This window comes from Malania oleifera, chromosome 8 (assembly GCF_029873635.1).
Source record: "Malania oleifera isolate guangnan ecotype guangnan chromosome 8, ASM2987363v1, whole genome shotgun sequence".
Lineage (NCBI taxonomy): Eukaryota > Viridiplantae > Streptophyta > Magnoliopsida > Santalales > Ximeniaceae > Malania > Malania oleifera.
In genome coordinates this window covers 21,892,467-21,913,649 of record NC_080424.1, presented here as the reverse complement: position 1 = coordinate 21,913,649, position 21,183 = coordinate 21,892,467, and the positions used below count along the sequence as shown (strand labels likewise).

At 35.5% G+C, this 21,183-nt stretch overlaps 1 protein-coding gene across 1 annotated transcript; it reads right to left on the bottom strand.

The window, feature by feature from the left end:
• Nucleotides 1-7,612: 7,612 nt before the first annotated feature.
• LOC131162373 (phosphatidylinositol 4-phosphate 5-kinase 1-like) lies at nucleotides 7,613-12,569 on the bottom strand. Its single transcript, XM_058118789.1, has 8 exons — nucleotides 11,135-12,569; nucleotides 10,832-10,996; nucleotides 10,457-10,622; nucleotides 10,170-10,280; nucleotides 9,880-10,073; nucleotides 9,644-9,774; nucleotides 9,451-9,544; nucleotides 7,613-8,599 (listed from the first exon to the last, which is right to left on the bottom strand). The coding sequence occupies exons 1-8, from the start codon at nucleotides 12,262-12,264 to the stop codon at nucleotides 8,290-8,292; spliced, it is 2,301 nt and encodes a 766-aa protein (XP_057974772.1). The 5' UTR covers nucleotides 12,265-12,569; the 3' UTR covers nucleotides 7,613-8,289.
• Between the last annotated feature and the right edge of the window lie 8,614 nt (nucleotides 12,570-21,183).

Genomic DNA, 21,183 nt, shown 5'->3' with positions numbered 1-21,183 from the left:
TATACAAGGTATTGGAAGTATGGAAATGGTTGCCTTAGTTTTGATGTTACTCGTAGATTTTGATAAAATATAGGCGGAAAGAGAATAAAAATTATGTAACTTGTTATGAAAACTATAAAAAATTAATGGTTGTCACCCTTCGTTTATAAATTCTTTGCTATCCTTATTGCCATATAAAAGGGTACTTTCTCCCTCTCATTTTGACACACATATTACATGCTTGAAGTAAGTAGACATATAGAAAGGATGAGAGAAGAGGAGAGATAGAGACAAAAGAGATATTTTGTACAAGGTTGGTTCTAAATCATCTTGTAATTCCTCTCGAAATAGTGAAGTTTTTGAACCCATCCATCTGTGGAGTAGGCATAACCGAATCACGTAAATTTTTGTCTCATTTCTATTTATTTTCCTACATCTTTTATTACACGTTATCAGTATGGGACTCTAACTATCGGAGATATTCCTTTAAATCTTGTTTAATTTATTTCTTGTAAGTTTTACTCTATAATAGAAGAGAATATGTCTTTTAAAGTTTAAAGAGTACCAATCTCCAGAAGATATGGTAAGATAGTCTTCCTAAAAAGGCTATATATTTAAATCTCTTGCCTATATATTTAATCTCTCGAAAAGATAGACCTCCCAAAGAGGCTATGTATCTAGTCTTCAGAAGAGATGGTAAATATTTACCTCCTAAAGAGGGTATATTTTTGACCTCTTGAAGAGATGTTAAAATCGATTTCCTTAAAAGGTGAGTGATATGTTTATCCTCCAGATGAGGTAGTATATTTAACCTCCGAAAAAGGTAGTAAATTACTACCTATTTTCATATTGTAATTGAAATCATACCTGAAGAGTACAAATTGAAAAAAAAAATGTTCCTGAAGAAACATATTTAAGTACCCCTGGAAGGGTGAAAGTAATATTGCATTTATTATTATCTCAGTTTTATTTTAGATTTTAGATTTTATTTTTTTAAATTGCCTTATTATTATTAATTTATTCAGATGTTGAAGCTAAGCAAAGTTGAATTTGTTCCCCTTGATATCAAAGACAACAATTATTTATCATAGATTTTTTATTTGATATCCATCTAAATGCAATGAATCTGGAAAACACTATTTTAGATGAAAATACTACATTTCTATAGGATCGCTGATGTAGGACGGGTATGGTTGGCCTAGTCCTACAGTCAACCCTCAAGCAAGCACGTACACGTGAACACTTAATTCAAGAATTCAATCAACCAAATAAAAACATCATAAATTATGCGACAATTCACATGTTATAAGAGTTTTGAAAATGTGTATGATTTTATCCATAAATTAAGTCCCAAGTGTTCCTTTATCAAGGAATCAAGTTTTTATGCGAAAAGATGTTATCTTCAAAAATTCAAGAATGCAAGTTCTAAATTAACAACTTAATGTTCATACGATTGATATTAGCAAGTCATAATATTGAAATCTAAGGATTCAAGTAGGCTCCTCTATTATGGGATTCTAGGCTTTAAGCAATGGTTCACACAATCAAGTAAGGATTTAAGAAAATTAACGAGTTTACCCAAGAGAATCGTTGGATGATTTGACGTTGTTCAACATGAGCTGAGACCACGCTCGAAGTCCTTCAATCAAGCTTTGAAACACAAAGATGGAAGTGGGTATGAGAGTGTAGAGAGAGGAGGTTGTGTGGGTATTTGGAGGGGGAGGCCGTGTGGGTGTTTAGAGGGGAAGGCCACGTGGGTGAGAAAGGGAGGAAGGGGTGATGGTGGTGTTGTATAGAGTGGTCTCTCACCACTTGATCTCCGGCGAGAATGGTGTAGCCTCACACCATGCAATCACAAAATTGGACAAAGCTTCAAGCTTCAGTAATGGAGTTTTCTTTAATATTCAAAACATAGACTAATTAGAGTTCTTCCAATGTGAAAGGATATAAAGACTAGCATGGGAAACAAAACATTAAACACTCTCACAACTCTCACACTAAAGACAACCTAACACAATTAATACTTACTAAAAAATAAAGAACTCCAACTCATAGACACACAACTCAAACTTAGTTGTCTTACACTATTACAATTCAAATTTGAGACTCAAACATATGTCAAAAGGAGGCAAAAACCGTGTGGCCTATAGAGCATAAAATCGTCTGGGGCCTACATGGGTCTTGGGGCTTGATCTTGCTTCAACATCCTCACTTGGTTATTCATGTACCTAACAGTCTTTCAAGAATAAATATCTAAGTCTTCAAATATTCAATTCATGAGTCCATAAAGTCTTGAAATAAAATGTCCAAGCCCAAATTAAAGTGTCCATGCAAAATATAAAATCCAACATAAACTATCATCTTCAAGAATGCATCCACAAATAATATAAAGTCTTCCATCGAAAGGTAGATGATCTTTGAGTAATTCCATTTGTACTTACAAAACAATTATGAGTAACAGTGGGCATCGGGAGGTCGTCCACGTGTCAACATATCGGCAAAAGAGATAGTCAAAGCACGTTGATCCCCATCAATTGCACGAAAGCTATGATCTCCCTCCGTCATAATTTAGATGAAGAATTAAAGACTGAATACCTCACTATTAAAGACCCACTTATCTTAAGGAAAAATTTAAAGGATAGATTTGACCATCAAAAGATTATGATTTTACCAAATACTCGACATGAATGGTTGCACTTGAGGTTGCAAGATTTTAAAAAAATCAGTGAATGTAACTCAACTTTGCATAAGATTAGCTCAAAGCTAAAATTATGTGGTGAAAATATTATTGATGAAGACATGCTTGAAAAGACATTTACTACTTTCCATCCCACTAATGTGCTCCTGTAGCAGCAATATAAGAAGAGGAAATTTACTAAATTTTCTAAACTTATATCACGTCTTCTTTTTGCTGAGCAAAATAACGAGTTTTTGATGAAAAATCGCCAAACTTGTCCAATTGGTTCAACTTCATTCCTTGAAGTGAATATGAATACATCTCGTGGTCGAAAACGAGGCTGCAGACATGGTTGTGGGTATGGTCATGACTATGGTCGAAATATTCACTGGCATCGATGTGAGACTGCAATACCCAAGACAAAGGATGACCCCAGAAGAGGTATGGCCCCCAGAAGCGGGATAATGATCTGAATCAACGACCGAGACATCATAAAAATAAATGCTACAGATGCGGAGGAAAATGTCATTGGTTGCGTACCTGTCATACGCCCAGACACTTGGTAGATCTATACCAAGCCTCTATAAAAGAAAAGGAAAAGAGTAAAGAAGTTGAAACAAATTTTACTAATAATTTTGTTCCAATAGACCTTGATGCTGGACCATCCAACTCTGTTTATCTTGGCGTTGTTGATTTCCTTATAAATCGAGACGAAAATAATGATATAATATTTTAAGATATAAAGTAAGCAATATTATATTTGGATTTCAATAAATAAATTATCGTATTTATTGTTTCTATGATTAATTATAATAACTGGTTTTTAAAATATGTGTTATAGTGTGAATTGTCTTAAAGCTTTGATCGATTCTAAGATGTCTTTGGAAGAAGTTTGTTTAGCTAACAGTGCTACAATACACATAATTCTTTGAGATAGGAAATATTTCTATTACTTGAATATATCTTCAACAAATGTTAACTCAAAATCTGGTTCTAAAAATTTGATTGAAGGCTTCAGAAAAGCTAGTATAAAGGTACCCAATAACATATCCAGAAGAAATCTGTTAAGCTTTAAAGATTTAAGACTTAATGGATATCACATTTAAACTAGAAATGAAGGTAGTAAAGAATTAAACAAATTTGAGAAAAACTGTCAACTTTATTTTCTAGATTATATTATAAAAAGATTAAAACAGTTGAATCATATAATGTCTTGTACTAGAAGTGTAATGACCCAAAGTTATTTACATTTTGGCATGATCATCTTGGACATTGTGGAGATGTAATGATGCGAAGAATCATTAAGAATTCACATGGTCATCTACAAAAGAACTAGAAGATTCTTTTATCAAGTGATTTTATATATACTGCTTGCTGTCAAGGGAAATTAATTGTCAACCTATCTATTTCAAAGGTAAGTATTGAATCTCTTAATTTCTTACAAAGAATTCATAGTGATATATATGGACCAATACATCCACCATTTGAACCATTTAGATATTTCATGTTCTTAATTGATGCATATGTTAGATAGTCACATGTTTCTCGTAATATTACATTTGCTAGACTTCTTTCTCAACTGATTATATTGCGAGCTCATTTTCCTGATTATCTAATCAAATCAATTCGTTTGGATAATGCTGGTGAATTTACATCCCAAACTTTTGATAACTATTGCATGTCACGTGGAATAGATATTGAGCATCTCATTGCTTATACCCATATACAAAATGGTTTAACTGAATCTTTTATTAAGAGACATCAACTCATTGCTAGGCCTATGATTATGAGGACCAAATTGCCTTTATCTGTTTGGGGACATGCTATTCTTTATGCTGCATGTTTAGTTTGTATAAGGTCAACTGCTTACAATAAACTTTCACTCATGCAATTAGTTTTTGGGCAACAACCTGATATTTCTTATTTAAGAACTTTTGGTTGTGCAGTATATGTTCCTATTGCCCCTCCTCAAAGAACTAAAATGGGTCTTCAACGTAAGTTTGGTATCTATGTTGGTTTTGATTCCCCTTCTATTATTAGATTTCTTGAATCTTTAATAAGTGATTTATTTAAAGTACGGTTTCAAGATTGTCATTTTGATGAAATAGTATTCCCTACATTAGGGGGAGCAAAATCAGTGTCTGAAGCACAACATGAAATCACATGGAATGCTATTAGTTTATCTCATTTAGATTCTCGCAAAAATCAAAGTGAACTTGAAGTTTAGCAAAATATATATTTGCAAATGGTTGCAAAGCAGTTACCAAATTCTTTTATAAATACCAAGACCATATTAAAATCTCATATACCTTATCCAAATATTCAAGCACATATTGATGTCCTTGAAGGACAACAACTGACTAATAAACCTAAAGCGCAAGTTAAGCGTGGAAGGCATATTGGTGCAAAAGATAAAACTCCCACAAAAAGAAAATTGAAATCTGTAAACACTCCAGAAGAGGTTGCAGAGGTAGATAATTCATTTGATATTCACAAACCCGTTTCTCATGAAAATAAAGTCCTTATTATGAAATTTCTTGAAGAGGAACCCCCTAAAGAAGAATCTCTTGAAGAGATATCTCTTGAAAAGGGATAGGTACCTGGAAATAATAATGAGATCTCAATTCATTATACATAAGAAATGTGGGATAGAAATAAAATTGTTGTCAACAACATATTTGCATAGGCTGCTGACATTACCAGAAGTAATGAAGATCTTGAACCAATGTCGATATAGAAGTGATTGGACAAAATGGAAAGACACTATTACATCAGAATTAAACTTTCTATTAAAAAGAGAAGTTTTTGAACCTGTAATCCACACACTAGAAGATATCCAACTAGTTGGATACAAATGGTTATTTGTACACAAGTAAAATGAAAATAATGAAATTACTCGATATAAAGTAAAACTTGTGGCACAAAATTTCTCGCAAAAACCCAAAATTAATAAAGCATATGGTTACGACAACATCCTTCAATCATTCTGAAATATTAACTATTCATGAAATTAGTAGATAATGCGTGTGGCTCAATTAAATGATTTCTCATATCCAAATAAATTGCGGTCTTTAATCAATCAAGGGTATTCCAACAATTTCGTATGAAGACAAGGCTGAATGTATAGCTGAACTAAGAGGAGGATGCATAAAGGATGACAGAATGAAACATATCTTTTTAAAATTCTTCCATACACATGAACTCCAGAAGAATTGTGATATAGATATTCAGCAGGTCCGATCAAATGATAATTTAAAAGATTTATTCACCAAAGCTTTGCGTCCTACAACATTCAAGAAATTAATTCATCTCATCGGAATGAGACACCTTAAAGATCTTAACGGAAGAAGTTAATATATGAGTGACATTCAATGAGGAGTGTCATGAAAACCATAAAAGATTAATGACTTTTACCCCTTCATTTTCTACCACCATAAATTCTTTGTTATCCTTATTGTCCTATAAAAGGGTACTCTCTCCTTCTCATTTTGACACACACATTACGTGCTTAAAATAAGTAAACATATAGAAAGTATGAGAGAAGAAGAAAGATAGGGAGATATTTTGTACAAGACCAATTCCAAATCATCTTATAATTCCTCTCGAAATAGTAAAGTTTTTTATTACACCTGCTCACGGACTAAGCAAATCATCTTATAATTCCTTCTAAAATAGTGAAATTTTTTATCACATCTACTCGTGGAGTAAGTATGATCAAACCAATTTGTATCTCTTTTTTATTTATGTTCCTGCATCTTTTATAACATAACTTACTTTACTCTTAAATTTTCCATTCAAGTGATTTGTATTTTTGAAACAATGTTTAAGAATTGAATGACCCTCCAACTAAAAGTTATCACCCATCTCTCCTTTTTCCTCAACAAGAATGCGCATTCCATGCTTACTATCTACACATTTTCCTAGCCTGACATCACCACACGTCATTGACACATCAACCAACCAGCTCATCCTCCTATTCTCACCACAAAACCTAAAAATATATGAACATGTGGAAGTCGAAAGTTAAAATACCAGGTCTGTTGACTTGAGGGTATGAAATTACAATTATTTTCTGATTTTTTTTTATTAAAAAAAATTGTATAAAAAACTATATGTATTTTTCCACAATGTAAGAAAAATCTTCAGATTTTGTTGTTTTGGCCAACAATTAAAAATTGCAAATTTCTTTTTTCACAGCTAAGTTGAACTCAGAAAAAAAAAAAAAAAAAAAAGCAGTAAAATAAAAAATAAATAAATAAAAATCACAGCGGGGGAGTATGAAGGAATGATGATGAACATCAGTCCGACAGGCAGCAGGTACGGCCCGATCACAAGGGTCCGCGGCCCCAGGTACGGCCCGATCACAAGGGATCGCGCGGAGCTCGGCTCTGTTAAAAGACAATCCTCCCAGGTCAAAAAAGAACCAAAGGTGGGGGACTGCAACCGACTTCGACCCCTCCCTATAAAACCCTACACGCCAGATTCCCAATCCCATACGCAGCATGGTAACCCCCCACCCAATTCCGCATGAATCACGTCAAATGGCGTCCCGCCACGTGTATGCTCACCCACTTCCCTCTTGTAAAGTAAAATTCATGACCTAGCTAGCCTTCATTCTCCCGGAGACGCAACAGTGAACTCAGTTTGAAGTAGGGTCCGGGTGTGCATATACAAATTTTATGAAATAAGAGAACAGTAAAAAGGGGGGGGAGGGGGAGGGTGAAGGAGACAAAGCGAGCCCCCAAAAAAAATAAGAACCCGAGTACACCAGCGCATCTTTCTCCTGCTTTCTCTCCTTTTCATGTCCCCAACTCTTCCTGCCCAGTTCCCACACCCCTCTCCCTTTCACTGCAAAAGAAAAGCACCGACCCCATCTCCATCTCCATACACATAATACAACACCATATAGGATATGATAATACCATACAACCCAACAAGAGTGAAGGTTCAAGAGTATGATGGAACATGAGAGACCCCATTCATATATCACAGGGAGAAGCAGGGGCAGGGGCAGAGGTGGCCCAGTTTGTGGGCCCATTCCAAAACAATCCCCCTTACAAAAAAGAATATAAATATCCCATAATATAAATTTAAAATTGTAAAGCAAATTCCACTCTTATCCATCCTTTCTATATAAGCTGTACACTTATTCATCCAAGCCTCAATCCCATTTTTTGAATCTTCTCTCTGGGAGAAAGCCCCATTCTCTCTCTCTCTCTCTCTCTCTCTCTCTCTCCCCTCTGCCTCTTATCTTTCAAATCTTCACATTCCTTGCGTTAACACCACAAAAATTTAAAAATTTTTAAAAAAAAATTAGGATCCAATCATCTCCCCCCCTCTCCCTTGCATGTACAAGAACTGCCCACTCTCGACACTGGCTGATCTTCAAAATTCAGCCGTGAGGGATCCCAACCTGCCGCCCATCATCCACCACCCACCAAATATTTGCAGTTCCCTGGTGTAGGCTGCCGCCCCGCCACCCACTGCCACCAATTCGGGTTGGGTTTGCCCACCAGGGTATATGCACAAACCCTGACATTTTTTTGATCCAGGCCAGTGCTCCCAATTCTTTCGATGGGGAGAGCTCATGCTCAATTTCAGTCCCAACTTTCTTTCTCCAGCCATTGTTACTGTTACCTGTCTTCTATAAATATTCTACCAATAAAATCTCGAAATCTCTTCGAGTAGAGCTTTGGATCAACAGCTGAGATTGAGGTGGGGTCTGCTTGTAAGGATTTGTAGGCATGCTCAAGTTTCTTGCTAATATCGTAGTCCTGTAAAATATCAATGATCCCGAAATAGAGGACTACTTCATAGACCTCACCACTGCGTGAAGGTTGGAAATTGCTAACACAGCCAGGCGTGTATTGATCGTAATCGCTCCTCCTGGCCACCCGCTCTGCTCTTGCAGGCATGTTCGCCCCTAGCCTGATCAATGGTTTCCTGAGAGAAGCAATGTTTAAACTTTGATTCAGACCCACACTACATCCAAAAATAAATGCAAAAAGAGAAAAGATCTTTGTTTTTCTTCCTTCCACCTATTTGGACACAATAAAATTATCAACCGTGAATTCCTTGCAAACAATCCTTTCAGAGTTTGTGTCCCAATATATTTACCTTGTGCCTTTTCATCAAATAAAAAAGAGGCAGACCATAAGCATCTGCCATGGTCATAATGACATACTGCACAATTAGAGTGGTAGGTAGGGGCAAAACACCAAAAAACAGTATATATATTTTAAAAAATAAATTTTCACAACAGCCACTAAATAATTTTTTTAACCATCTCCAGTTGAAAGAGCTAAATGGCATTCTGTGGATTCTAATGTTTTGACAAGTGATAGATGTTTGGCAATGATCATATAAAGACTTACCTTATCTAGCCAAGCAATACAACCATATACCCTGGGCATGCCCCCACAAACAACTGTCTGCTACTGACCTGCCCCCACAAGGCCACAATTTGGCAAACACAACCCATGCCACTCACAATTATTTCCCCAAACACGATCACATTCAACGGGAGGAATAATGAGAAATCAATCCAATAAAAAATTTGGAAGGTACCGTCTCAGCCACAAGATGTTAATATTGTTTGTGATGAAAAACGTCTTCAGCTATTAGCAATGTAACAGGATGCATAGCAACATATCAGGAACACACCAACTAAGATTTCAATAATGCATGTGGCTCTATATGCAGTTAGCGTTGTTGAACTGATTTCATCAAGCCCCACAATAAAACTTGGCATAGCCCAAACTAGAAAGAACAAGAAAACAATCAGAAAAACCTACCGGCCCGATAAAACCCGATCCATGTCTTGTAGCTCAGCTTCTAGGAAGCGATAACCACGCATGAACTTCTCATTCTGATATGAATCCTTTTTACCTGACAAGGACAATCAAATTCGACTCAACATTCAAATTACCACATGTACCCATCTAGCCAGAAATTAGTTACAAACAGGAGGATGATATGATCAATTACCAGAACGCAAAAGAAATGGGGACAGCCCCATCTTATCGCCGGTATTGTCATCACGGAAGTGTAGACCAACCAGAAGGCTGTAATCCATGATTCTCTCTGCTTCCAAGAACTCACAGTCCCGGTCAATTTGCCTGAGAATAAACTCAGTCAAATAATTTAACCAAATCTGGAAAGGCATGTATATTAGATAAATATTCTGGTAACCTAGTGGCAAAAATAGACATTTATAAACCAACCTGATAAGCTCTTGGAACCAATTTCTTTGGAGACGAAAAACAAAATTCAGATCAAGGTCTTTAAGGGTAGTGGTTTCATCAATCTCACCCTCGGGCTTATCAGTGGTGCGGCCATGGGATGATCCTTTCAGGTCAAATCGCCTATGAATCCGATATTCTGAGCAGAACAAATTGCCCATCACAATAAACCGGGTCTGATCACAGTGACAACAAAAAATCAGAGCTGGAAAAAGCTGATCACTGAGCACCTGAAGCTAAACAAACTCAACTCTATCCTTCGCAAGCAATACCTTTTGGCCACCAACTGGTTTGACACAATGTACGCCAAAGAATTTTGTCACGAGGGAATTTTCATACCGACAAACATGTTGGTAGTAACTTGGAAGCATCCTAATAAGCACCTGACCATTGACTAGCAAACTTCAGTTCAAATCTAAGTGACTTATGTTTCAAATGTCTAATTTAAGAGGGTGAGAAAAAGTTAGTGGAAGTTTCTAAACAATTAATCATCCATCACAGAATATGACAATGCAATTTTCAAAATTAACAAGTCAAAAGTTGGTGGGTGGTAACTAACCTTGACTTCTGATTTTTTTACTGTCTTTATCATAAATCTATCATCCTGTGTAAGGTAAAAAAAGCTTCCACTCTTGCCCGGTGAGGAAAGCTCTCTAAGAGCATCATTTCCACAAATGGCTAGCATGTAATCCGCAGGATCAACTTGAAATAGCTCTCTCAAATGTCTGAATAATCAAAAAATAAAATAATTAAATCAATCAATCAACAAATCACCATCCAGCATAGGTACCAGAAAATCCACATTATAGTATACTTATATGCATGGAGAAGTAGGAAATCCTATCAATTTTGGCAACAAACGTTCCATACAAATGAAATAAAGAAAAAGAAAATTAACTATGCCTATTATTTTAATAAAAAGAAAAACAAATACCTAAACACCAGGGGGCAGTAATCTTTCCACCGGAACTCCACTGATTGATGAGGCGGAGTTATCTTTGATCCTTCTGGTGGAAACCTCGACCAGAACTTCTCCTTTGGATCGAAATCACTGGGTTTAAGGTCCCGCAAAATTGAAGCATGCTTTCCCACAGAATATCTACACAAGAACACCAAAACCCCAAATTCAGAAATCAATCGATCAATCTTTCACTCAATGCCAAGACGATGAAACTTCGAAACTTCAAACCAACCCAAGAAAATTTAAAATAGAATACAACATTGGGACACAAATTACCTAATGCCCAGTTGAAGATTAAGCATCAAATCATAGTTCTTATGACCTTTCGATATGGTCTGCCCAGGTTTCTTCACCTCACCGCTTGCAAAACAGCACGGATTCCTCCGAAACTGCCTGAACCCCTCGCAATCCAATCCCGTTCCGTCCCTATAAAACATGGACGCCTCTACATTATCAATTATATCACAAGTAATATCTCCGGCCTCCCCATCACTCTCCCAAATGCAGATCCTCGGAAAAGTCCTCTCTGTCATGCTCCCCCTCGATCCATCTACCGATGACCTCTTTTTCGCCACCAGAGAATCGTCATCGGCCAAAATACTCTTTTGCTCTTTCCCCGGCCCCGGATAGAAAGTACCATTCAATTGATGCTGTTGATTACTCGAGTCTTTGTTCCAACAACCAACATAGCAACTCCCATCCGGCCACCGGAAAATACCATTTCCCTTCGGAACTCCGTGGTCCCACTGCCCGTCATAACGATTCCCATTTGACCAAATCAAAACTCCGCGACCTGAGATCACTCCACTCTTCCACTCCCCTACATACTCGTTCCCATTTTTCCAAACGTACTTCCCTTGCCCGTCCTGAAGGTTCCTGCGCCACCACCCCTCGTAGAAATCGCCATTTGCATATCGTTTCTGCCCGTACCCATGCTTCCGATCCGCGGACCAAGATCCGCGGTAGGTATCGCCGTCGGCGCCGATGAAGGTGCCAAAACCTTCCATACGACCCGACTTGAACTCGCCTTCGAAGGTGGCCCCCGACGGCCACGAGAACTTGCCTTTTCCAGAAGCTTTCCCTCTCTTCCACTCCCCTTCGTACATACACCCGTCCGTCCACAGATACTTTCCGGATCCGTGGGGAACGTTACCAGAGAAGCTGCCAGTGTAGAGATCCCCGTTCGGGAGAAGCTTCTCGACGGCGACCGTCGTGGTGGTGCTGGTGGTGGCGCCGCCGATGGTCGGAGTCACCCGTCTCGTGCAGCCCTGAGATCGGCTCCGACCAGGTGGCTTTTCGCTTTCTCTCTCTGCCTTATCTCTTTCTACCTCGTCTTCCGACTTCTTCTTCTTAGGGTTTGAGACGATAGGGCTGCTCGCTTCTTCAAATGAAATGGCTTCTAGCATTTTCAGGTCGGAGAGTGTCTCCCTAACACTGCCTCAGTTTAGCCGGAACTCACCGGATTCTGCACCTTCAGCAGCATTCCGGCGCTCCCTCCCCTTAGAATCCGCTTTTTCTCTCTCCTCCTCCTCCTCTCCCTCTCTCTAAATTCCAAATCTTCTGCGTTTAGGCAAATAGGTGGGAATCCTACAAACAGCGGTAGAACGAAGAGGGTAGAGAGAGAAAGAAAAGAAGAGAGAGAAACTGAAAATTAAAGTTAAAGGAGAGAGAGAGAGAGAGAGAGAGAGAGAGAGACAGCTGACTCGTGCCTAGGGAACGTTGCTACTATGCAAGTAATATACCAACAGCTCAGCATTTTATTTTTTATGACAAAACTACCCTCCTCGTTCTCCCAAATTTCCAGCTACAGTCCTAATCTAATGTGATATCATTTCGTCATAACGTGACGGAATCGCCTGGGGACGCAGAGGGCATCAGTAGGTAATTTCACCACCACAAATCGCCCCAGCATTATACCACAATTACATAACTGCCATTCATCTTTGGTCCGCAAGTGGGCCCAGTCCTTGGTTGCCCGTCAAAGGTTTGACGATTCTCCGTGTTGGTTAAATTTTAAAATATTTAATAGACAAACGTTTTATTTTAAATGGTTTTTGGGAGTTTAATACAAAATTACAACTACTAATTAAAATCTCATTTATAAAATATAAATGCATTTGAAATTATACTAATGCTAACTCCATCTACTAAAGAGCATAAACCTCTACCATATTTTCCATTGGATTTTCAAAATGTTGACTTTCTAAAAAACAGAAATGATGTAATCCTATATATTCAAATCTTCTAGAATATTATGTTCTTGAATTTTTTTTTATTTAAATATTTTTAAATAATAATTTCTAAATCATTAACCTTTAATTTTGTAACAAATTGATTCTTTCTAATAATTTTTTATGTATAAATATTTATTCAAATAAGACAAATCTATCACAATCTAATTATAATTTTTGGTATGTGACATTTTGTGGGGCCTTTACAGAAAAATTTACCTTTCATTTTTATGGTGAGAATACTCAAATCATAATTATAAAATTACAAAACATCCAGACCTGCCTTTTATTATATTATAATTATAAACACGTTATATATATATATATATATATATATATTATTGTAATTTATATTATCATATATATTTTTTTATCATTAGATAATGATAATTGGGTTGGAGCCACTTAATGGGTCATTTATTTTGTATAATCATGGGAGTAATTTTGGTAGTAGGTAGGCAAATCGTGGACACGAAGGAGGGTAAATAAATAACCCAAATCAAATCTTAATGATGGGAGATATGCAAATAACATATTTAACATTGGTTTTACAAGTTACCAATCTACCAAAATCCGAGCCATCCAAACAAGGCATAGTGGCGCTTTCAAGTGTACTGGGCAGCCCATTTCAGGCATACATGGTCTCGCATTGGAAATGGAGAATGGTGGTGCGTGATGATGGCAAAGCGCAGAACCATTTCTGCTCGGGTGGCCCATTCTCATGGTGGGCCGCTTGGTTGGATGGACGGCTGAGATCATTCCAGAAACTTGAAATGTGCTTGCATCGCATGGGAGCCTAGTTTGGATAAGACGTGGCTCCATTCATTCCCACTTTAATTGGTGCAGTATGATTTACATGATGCCCTTGCTTTCCTTTCTTAGTTTCTTTCCCTAAGAAATAGATTACAATGGTGAAACTTTTTTTTTTTTTTACCTTACTATAAAATCCAAATAACCTTACTATTTCAAAAAAGAAATTTTCCGTAGTAGGGGTGCACATGAAAACCGAATTAATCGACCAAATTAGATCGGTTTAGTTCGGTTAATTTTTAATTCGATTCGATTCAGTTTTCGATTCAATTATGGAAAAATTACATTTCGGTGAACCAATTTAACCGAATTATACAATTAATAAATAATTAAATATAAATTATATAATTTATAATTAGGGTTCCATAATTATTCTATAATTAATAATTAAATATTGAAAGGATACAATCATATTTTTTCCATAATTAATTATAATTTGATTCAGTTAAATTCGCTTAATTGAATTAGCCAAAATTCGATTTGGTCGGATAAGGTTTGGATAAGAAGGGTAGTTTCGTCGGTTTGGTTATGATGAATAATTAACCGAATTTTTTCGGTTAATTGGCCAAATCAGCCGATTGCACACCTCTAGTCCATGGAAAGAAAAGATTTGATAAGATTTTTTTTAAAAAAAAAGTTAGATTTTTTTTACAAAAATATTGTTTGAGAGTATGAATTCAAAGTTTGGAATTGAATTTGTGTAGATTTAAAATAAATTTAATATAATTTTGTATAACTCTGCCTATGATGCACTTAATGTCTTAATTTTTTCATACATAACTGGTCCCAAACTCGGGTAAAGGAGGAGGGTTGCATTACGTAGCAGACAGCCAGCATAAAATTTTTCAGATCACTATGATATGAATTCTTACCGAATCCATATAGCCTACCCCACTTAGTGGGACTAAGGCTTGGTTTTGTTGTTGTTGTTGTTAATATAATTTTGTATCTCATTATGTTAATGTTTGCACGACTCCAAATTCAAATCTCAAAATTCATACTCCAAAATACAGGACAAGCCATCTCGAGTTAAATCAATCTTTATCAATTTTATTTGCACATTAACTTTTTATTGGGATTAAACCCTTCATATAAAAGGGGCATTGCAATGATGCAGAATTGGCCAATATTACTCAACATTTGCATTTGGACCCTTCAAATTATTTTAAATCTATATATATATTTTTTGATTATTTGTATATTATAAATTTTAAAAATATTTTGTATTTAATACAAATAAAGTTATTACATTTGATGTCATTAATCACATTAAATGTAAAAATATTTGTTGAAATAATTCTAAAATTTTCCTTATTTAGTTGTTTAATTTTTTTTATTGCTCAAAATATTGTTGTCTGAATTCATTTGTTTCAAAACATATAGGGTGTATTCGAGACGAATCGAGTCGAGTCGAGTTGGTGTAGTGGAATACTTGAACTTGACTCGACTTGATAATATTGAATTTGAAACTCAACTCAAATTCAATCGATTTCAAACTTTTTGAATTCAAATTCAACTCAATTACAAGTTGTTAAAACTCGAGTTCGACTTGATTAAGTTAGAATCAATTGTAATTTAATGTTAAGTACATATATACATCATATACAATGTATATTTGATATTAAATGCATGTATATAATATATTATATGACTTATATAGTAGAAAAATAATAAAATTAAAAAGCTCAATTTGATTTGTAAGTATTACAAAACTTGAACTTAACTTGTTTTGTTACTCAAGTAGTATCTATTGTGTCGGGCATCCCACTTGTGTCAAACAACAATACTACAATTAATGTTATTGAATATATAAAAAACAAAAGCAATGCGGAAGCTAATAATAAAAGAAAGTAAAAAAACAAGACAAGAATTTAACGAGATTCGGTACAGAATTACCTACGTCATCGGATGCCGAGGATCAATCCACTACTTTTTGACAAAGTACAACTTTGAGGTGTGTTTTACAAATGAAGAGTTGAGCTCTTTATATAGGTTTAACTTCAAATCCAAAAAACACTTCTCACAAATGTGGGACAAACAAAGAAAAAATTCAAAATAATTTTTTACCAATGTGAGACAAAAAATAACAAATCTCCACCTTGACGATAAATTCAACAATTTTTTCAATCACCAACATTCTCTGGAGTTCCATATCATTGGTGTCTTCCAAAAAATATTCAGACTTATAGGATATTGATCAATCGTATTCATAACATATCTCAAAATCCATTTCACAGCTTGCCAATGTTCTTTACCTGGATCATGCATATACCTGCTCACCATACTAACAGCTTGTGAAATATCAGGTCTAGTACAAACCATTGCTTACATCAGACCTCCAACAACACTTGTATAAGGAACATGTGACATACCTACGTTCCTCGTCTGATTTAGGAGATAAAATTGTACTAAGTTTGAAATGAGGAGAAAGAGGAGTGCTTACTGGTTTTGATTGTTCAGACATTCCAAAACTCTGTACTACCTTCTTCAAATACTGTTTCTGAGACAAACTAACTCTTTCTCTCATTCTGTCTCTACGAATCTCCATGCCAAGTATCTTCTTTGCTTCACCAAGATCTTTTATCTCAAACTCTTGATTTAACTGACTTTTCAACTTGTTGATTTCTTCCCCGTTCTTTGAAGCTATCAACATATCATTAACATACAAAAGTAAATATATAAAAGATCCAATTTGTAGTCTGTGAAAATAAACATTGTTGGCCTTACAAGGCTTAAAATCATGTTTTGATGCTAACAAATAAGTGAGAACTTAACATATCTAGTTAAGTGATGGCATTTCAAAACTCACTTAGAGAAAGCAAGGTCAAGTGTTCACAAGGATCCATTGAAAGGTTATACTTCAAAGAAGGATGATTATATGAAACTTAAAGCATGGATTCAAAGATGATTTAAAGAACGCTTGAAGAATATGAGAGCATGATGTTAAAGAGAAAGCTCAAAGAATATTAAAGCTTGAAGACCAAGAAAGAGCCAAAACAGGCATGAAGATTTAAGTGTTTAAAATGTCAAATGTCTTAAAAGTCTTTATGTAAGTGCTTTAATGTTTAAATATCGTTTAAAATATTTTGAAACTCTTAGGTTAATTTTTTGGACTTAGATACCTTTTAAAATACTTGAAAAATATTTTTATAAGATCAAAAATTAATTCAAAAGGTTAAAATTATTTTTGGAATGAAAAGCATCAAAAATAGGATTTTTCAAATGTTGTTAATTTTTCTACATTCGCATTGATGAGCATTTTTCTCTATCAAAAACTTTTTATTTGAAAAAATGTTCAACATGAACGTTGTAGAATTTTCTCTTATCTTTCTTTTTATACCAAGATCAACTAATTTAGAGCTATATAGAAAACGTTATTACCAAAATACTAAAGGGGGTCGAAGTTGTTAGGTTTTTGTCTGCCAAGAAGACTGAACATTAAGTGCAGAAAACTGAATTTTTTCCTATTGAAAACCTGAGGAGATAGTGTACCTTCAGAAGACAGAAGTGTGAGTTCATTCGACTGAACCCGCAACTTCAGAAGTCTGAACCCCAACTTCAGACATCTGACCCTGTGTCTAATTCAAAATTTTCAAAGCTTTAAAGTACTTCAGAAGATTGAACCCGGTAGTTCAGTCATCTGAACACTGTTAACGGGTAAATTTTTTAAATATTTTGAATTCTAAATAAAGGTTGCTTGTGCCCCAAATTTTCTAAAAGCTTGGAAGATACTCCAAGTAATCTTAGGTAATACAAAAACATTTTTGAAAACCTATAAATACATGGTTTTGCAAATCAAAACACACCAAGAATTGAAAAATCTGATTGATAAGCTGAAAGCACTCTTGTTCTTACAAAGTTCTCTTGCTCACTCATTGCAAAACTCTTTTACTAAGATATTCTGAAGTTCTGATCCTAACTACTCTAAGTTTCTACTGCCAATCTTCATCTAAGAAAGAATTTGGTGAATTCTACACTTGAGCTTCATTCTATTTCATATTGATATTTTTACATTGAAGTATATAGTGCTGAACTTGTATTAACTTGCTCTTTTTAGAGAGTGTTTCTTGTACACAGAAATTTTTTTTGATTTTCTTGTAGATTGACGACTCCAAGGATTATTTGAATCGTTGACTAAGCGTGGGGTATCACTTAGAGAGGTGTAGCTCTAGCCTATTGAAGGAGTGACCGAGTGAGGGGATATCACTCGGAGAGGTGGTGTTTTTGCCTATTGAAGGAGTGTGTAACAATGTTGTTCTGCCCGAAAAGGAATTGGTTTAGTGGAATCCTTTGGTGGTTTTCCAAAGGCGAGGACGCAGGCTGGGGATAAGCTGAACCTCGTAAAAATCGTGGTCTCACTCTCTCTTTCCCTTACTCTTTATTTTCAGCATATATAATCGCATGGATGATTTAATTTCTTAATCATATATACTACATAAATTTGAAAATTAAATAAACTTAAAGTTTAATTTTGATTTGGGTTGCGAAAACCGAAAAGGAGTACGTTGGTTAAACCATACTTTGTGGAAATCGTAAGAGAGTACGTTAATTGGTTAACATCCTAAAGATAAATTAACTAAGAGTTTATTTGAATTATGAATTTTGGGAAGAGTGTGGATGTTTTGTTGAAAATCATTTTGAGAAAGCAAATTTATTACCATAGGGCTTGAATCAAACTTTCATATTTACAGGGCTGCAAACAAACAAAAGCTGAAATCTTATATCTTAGTTTGGATATTGTGGTTGATTAGAAAATTGATTGGTTTGATTGATTGAGTAATTGGTTACTTGATTGTTTAAATACTTGTGTTGTGGATGTGAACTGAATTTTGTTTTAAGTATTCATTGTGTATTTGATAAATCAACAAGAAGTCAAGAATTTGTTGAAGAGAATTAAAAGAAAATTTTAAATCCAATTAACCCCCCCTCTTTTTGGGACTACACCTTTGTTTTCAATTGGTACTAGAGAGGGGTTATAGCAAATCTTAATTATTAGCTATACAAAGATCTTAATGGCACACTTAGGCGTAGCTCCCTTTGGAGAAGGACAATCCTCAACTAGACCACCCATCTTTTGTGGTTTAAATTACACATTTTGGAAACAAAGGATGAAAAAAATATCTTCAAACTATGAATTGGAAAGTTTAGGAGGTTGTCACAGATGGTGATCTAATTCACCTCAAACTAGTAGGTGGAAAACAAGTTCCTAAGGAGAAAAAGGATATGATTGAAATAGATCACAAGATGTTACAAGTAAATTCTAGTGCTATGAATGCTTTATATTGTGCTCTAGACATGAATGAATTCAATAGGGTCATGACTTGCAAATCAGCCAAGGAGATTTGGGATAAATTAGAAGTTACTTATGAAGGAATCATTGATGTAAGAAATAGTAGAATAGACATGCTCTCAAGTGAGTATGAAGCTTTCAAAATGAATACAGATGAAACAATCAGTAGTATGTACACAAGGTTCACACACATAATTAACTCATTCAATGCCTTAGGAAAAACATACTCTACTTATGAAATGATTAAAAAAATTCTTAGAGGTCTTCCACCAATATGGGAACTAAAAGCCACTGTCATAACCGAAGGTAGAAATTTAAAAAACACCTCCTTAGATGAATTAATAGGTTTTCTACTCACATATGAAATGTCAATAAATGAAAGAAGTGGAAAAACTAAAGTTCAAGAATCTATAGCCTTCAAAGCTTCAAACTCAAGTAGTGAAGAAGAAATGGATGAAGATGAATTAGCCTATATATCCAAAAAGCTAGCAAGAATACTCAGAAGGAAAAATAAATTCAAAAGAAAATCCAAATTTGAATCAAATAAAGAAGAAGAAGAAATTAGAAAAAAGAAATCAAAAAATAAAACTCTTACATGTTATAATTGCAACAAAGTCGGACATATAAAACCGAAATGTCCACTACTTAAGAAAGATTTTAAGAAGAAAAACAAGAAGGCCGTGAAAGCCACCAATTGGGATAATTTGAGCACAAATAGTTCGAAATATGAATCAAATGACCACAAGGTTGCTTATACTTGCCTCATGGCATAGGATGATGATGAAGAACATTGTTCCTCATCCAAATTGGACAAAGTATAGTAGTGACTCATCTAATGAAACCAATGATGAGAGTATGTCATCTTATGAAGAACTTCAAAATGATTTACTTAAGGTGCATAAGATGTTAGTTAATGTGACTAAACGATATACTTTATTGTAAAATAAAAATGAAGGTATGATGAAAGAGCTAGAATCTATTATGTAACAACCCGAAGAATAATGGTACTTAAATAATAAAGAGGGAGGAAAATGGAAACAGTAACAGAAAGAGGTAGCCGACTTCATCAAAGAACGCTTCGCGTTTGTCGATGACGTTGCACTTTGGGATGCAATGACCTGAAAAAATTTATCAGGTCCTCGTCGACGAACACGGGGAATTCGTCGACGAGGGTACAAGAAAGCCTCGTCGACGAAGACAAGTTTTGTCGACGAGAAGATACCGAGAGGTTGTTTTCTAAACTTTGAAATTTGTTGACGAGGAGATGGTGTTCATCGACGAACCTCCTTCGTGACCTCGTCGACGAGATGACGTGGCTCGTTGACGAAGACCGCAGTATAAATAGTGTTAAACTTATTTTCTTGCGCAGAAAACTCACCGAAACCCCCCCTCTCTCTCTCTCTCTCTATCTCCTCTCCTCTCCTCTTTCTCTCTCTCTCTCTCTCTCTATTTCTCTCTCTCCTCCCTACAGTTCCTCCCTCTTCTCTCTTCAATTCCAACCTTTTTAGTCACTAGATCAACGATCTGAGGCTGCCACGACGGTCTTGGGGAAGTTCTCTTCAAGTCTGCCAAAGCGGATCGTCCGTGGGACGAAGTTGGATTTCATCCCAGATTCAGGGTAAGGCTTTTTTGTTGAAATTTGACTTTCCAGCAGTTGTAGGAAATGCTGTAGACTTAGAAATAGTAATATTTTGTTCTGAGATATATGGTTTTTAGGGTGTTGAGTGGAGAACCCTGCGGGTGTAGGACCGGTCATAATAGGGGGATTTTAGTAGGAATCAGGCAAGAGAAATATGCTATACTAGGTAGTTTTAAAATGATTTTTAGTATGAAATGTACATTTTTACCAAGTTATTATTCACAATAGAACTTTATATAGTTTAACAATTATGAATAACATGTTTTACATTACTGTGTGGCTTGAGAATATAGATACAATATAGAAACATGCTTTATAGTATTTTTCAGAATTATGTTTTACAGAATATAAAGAT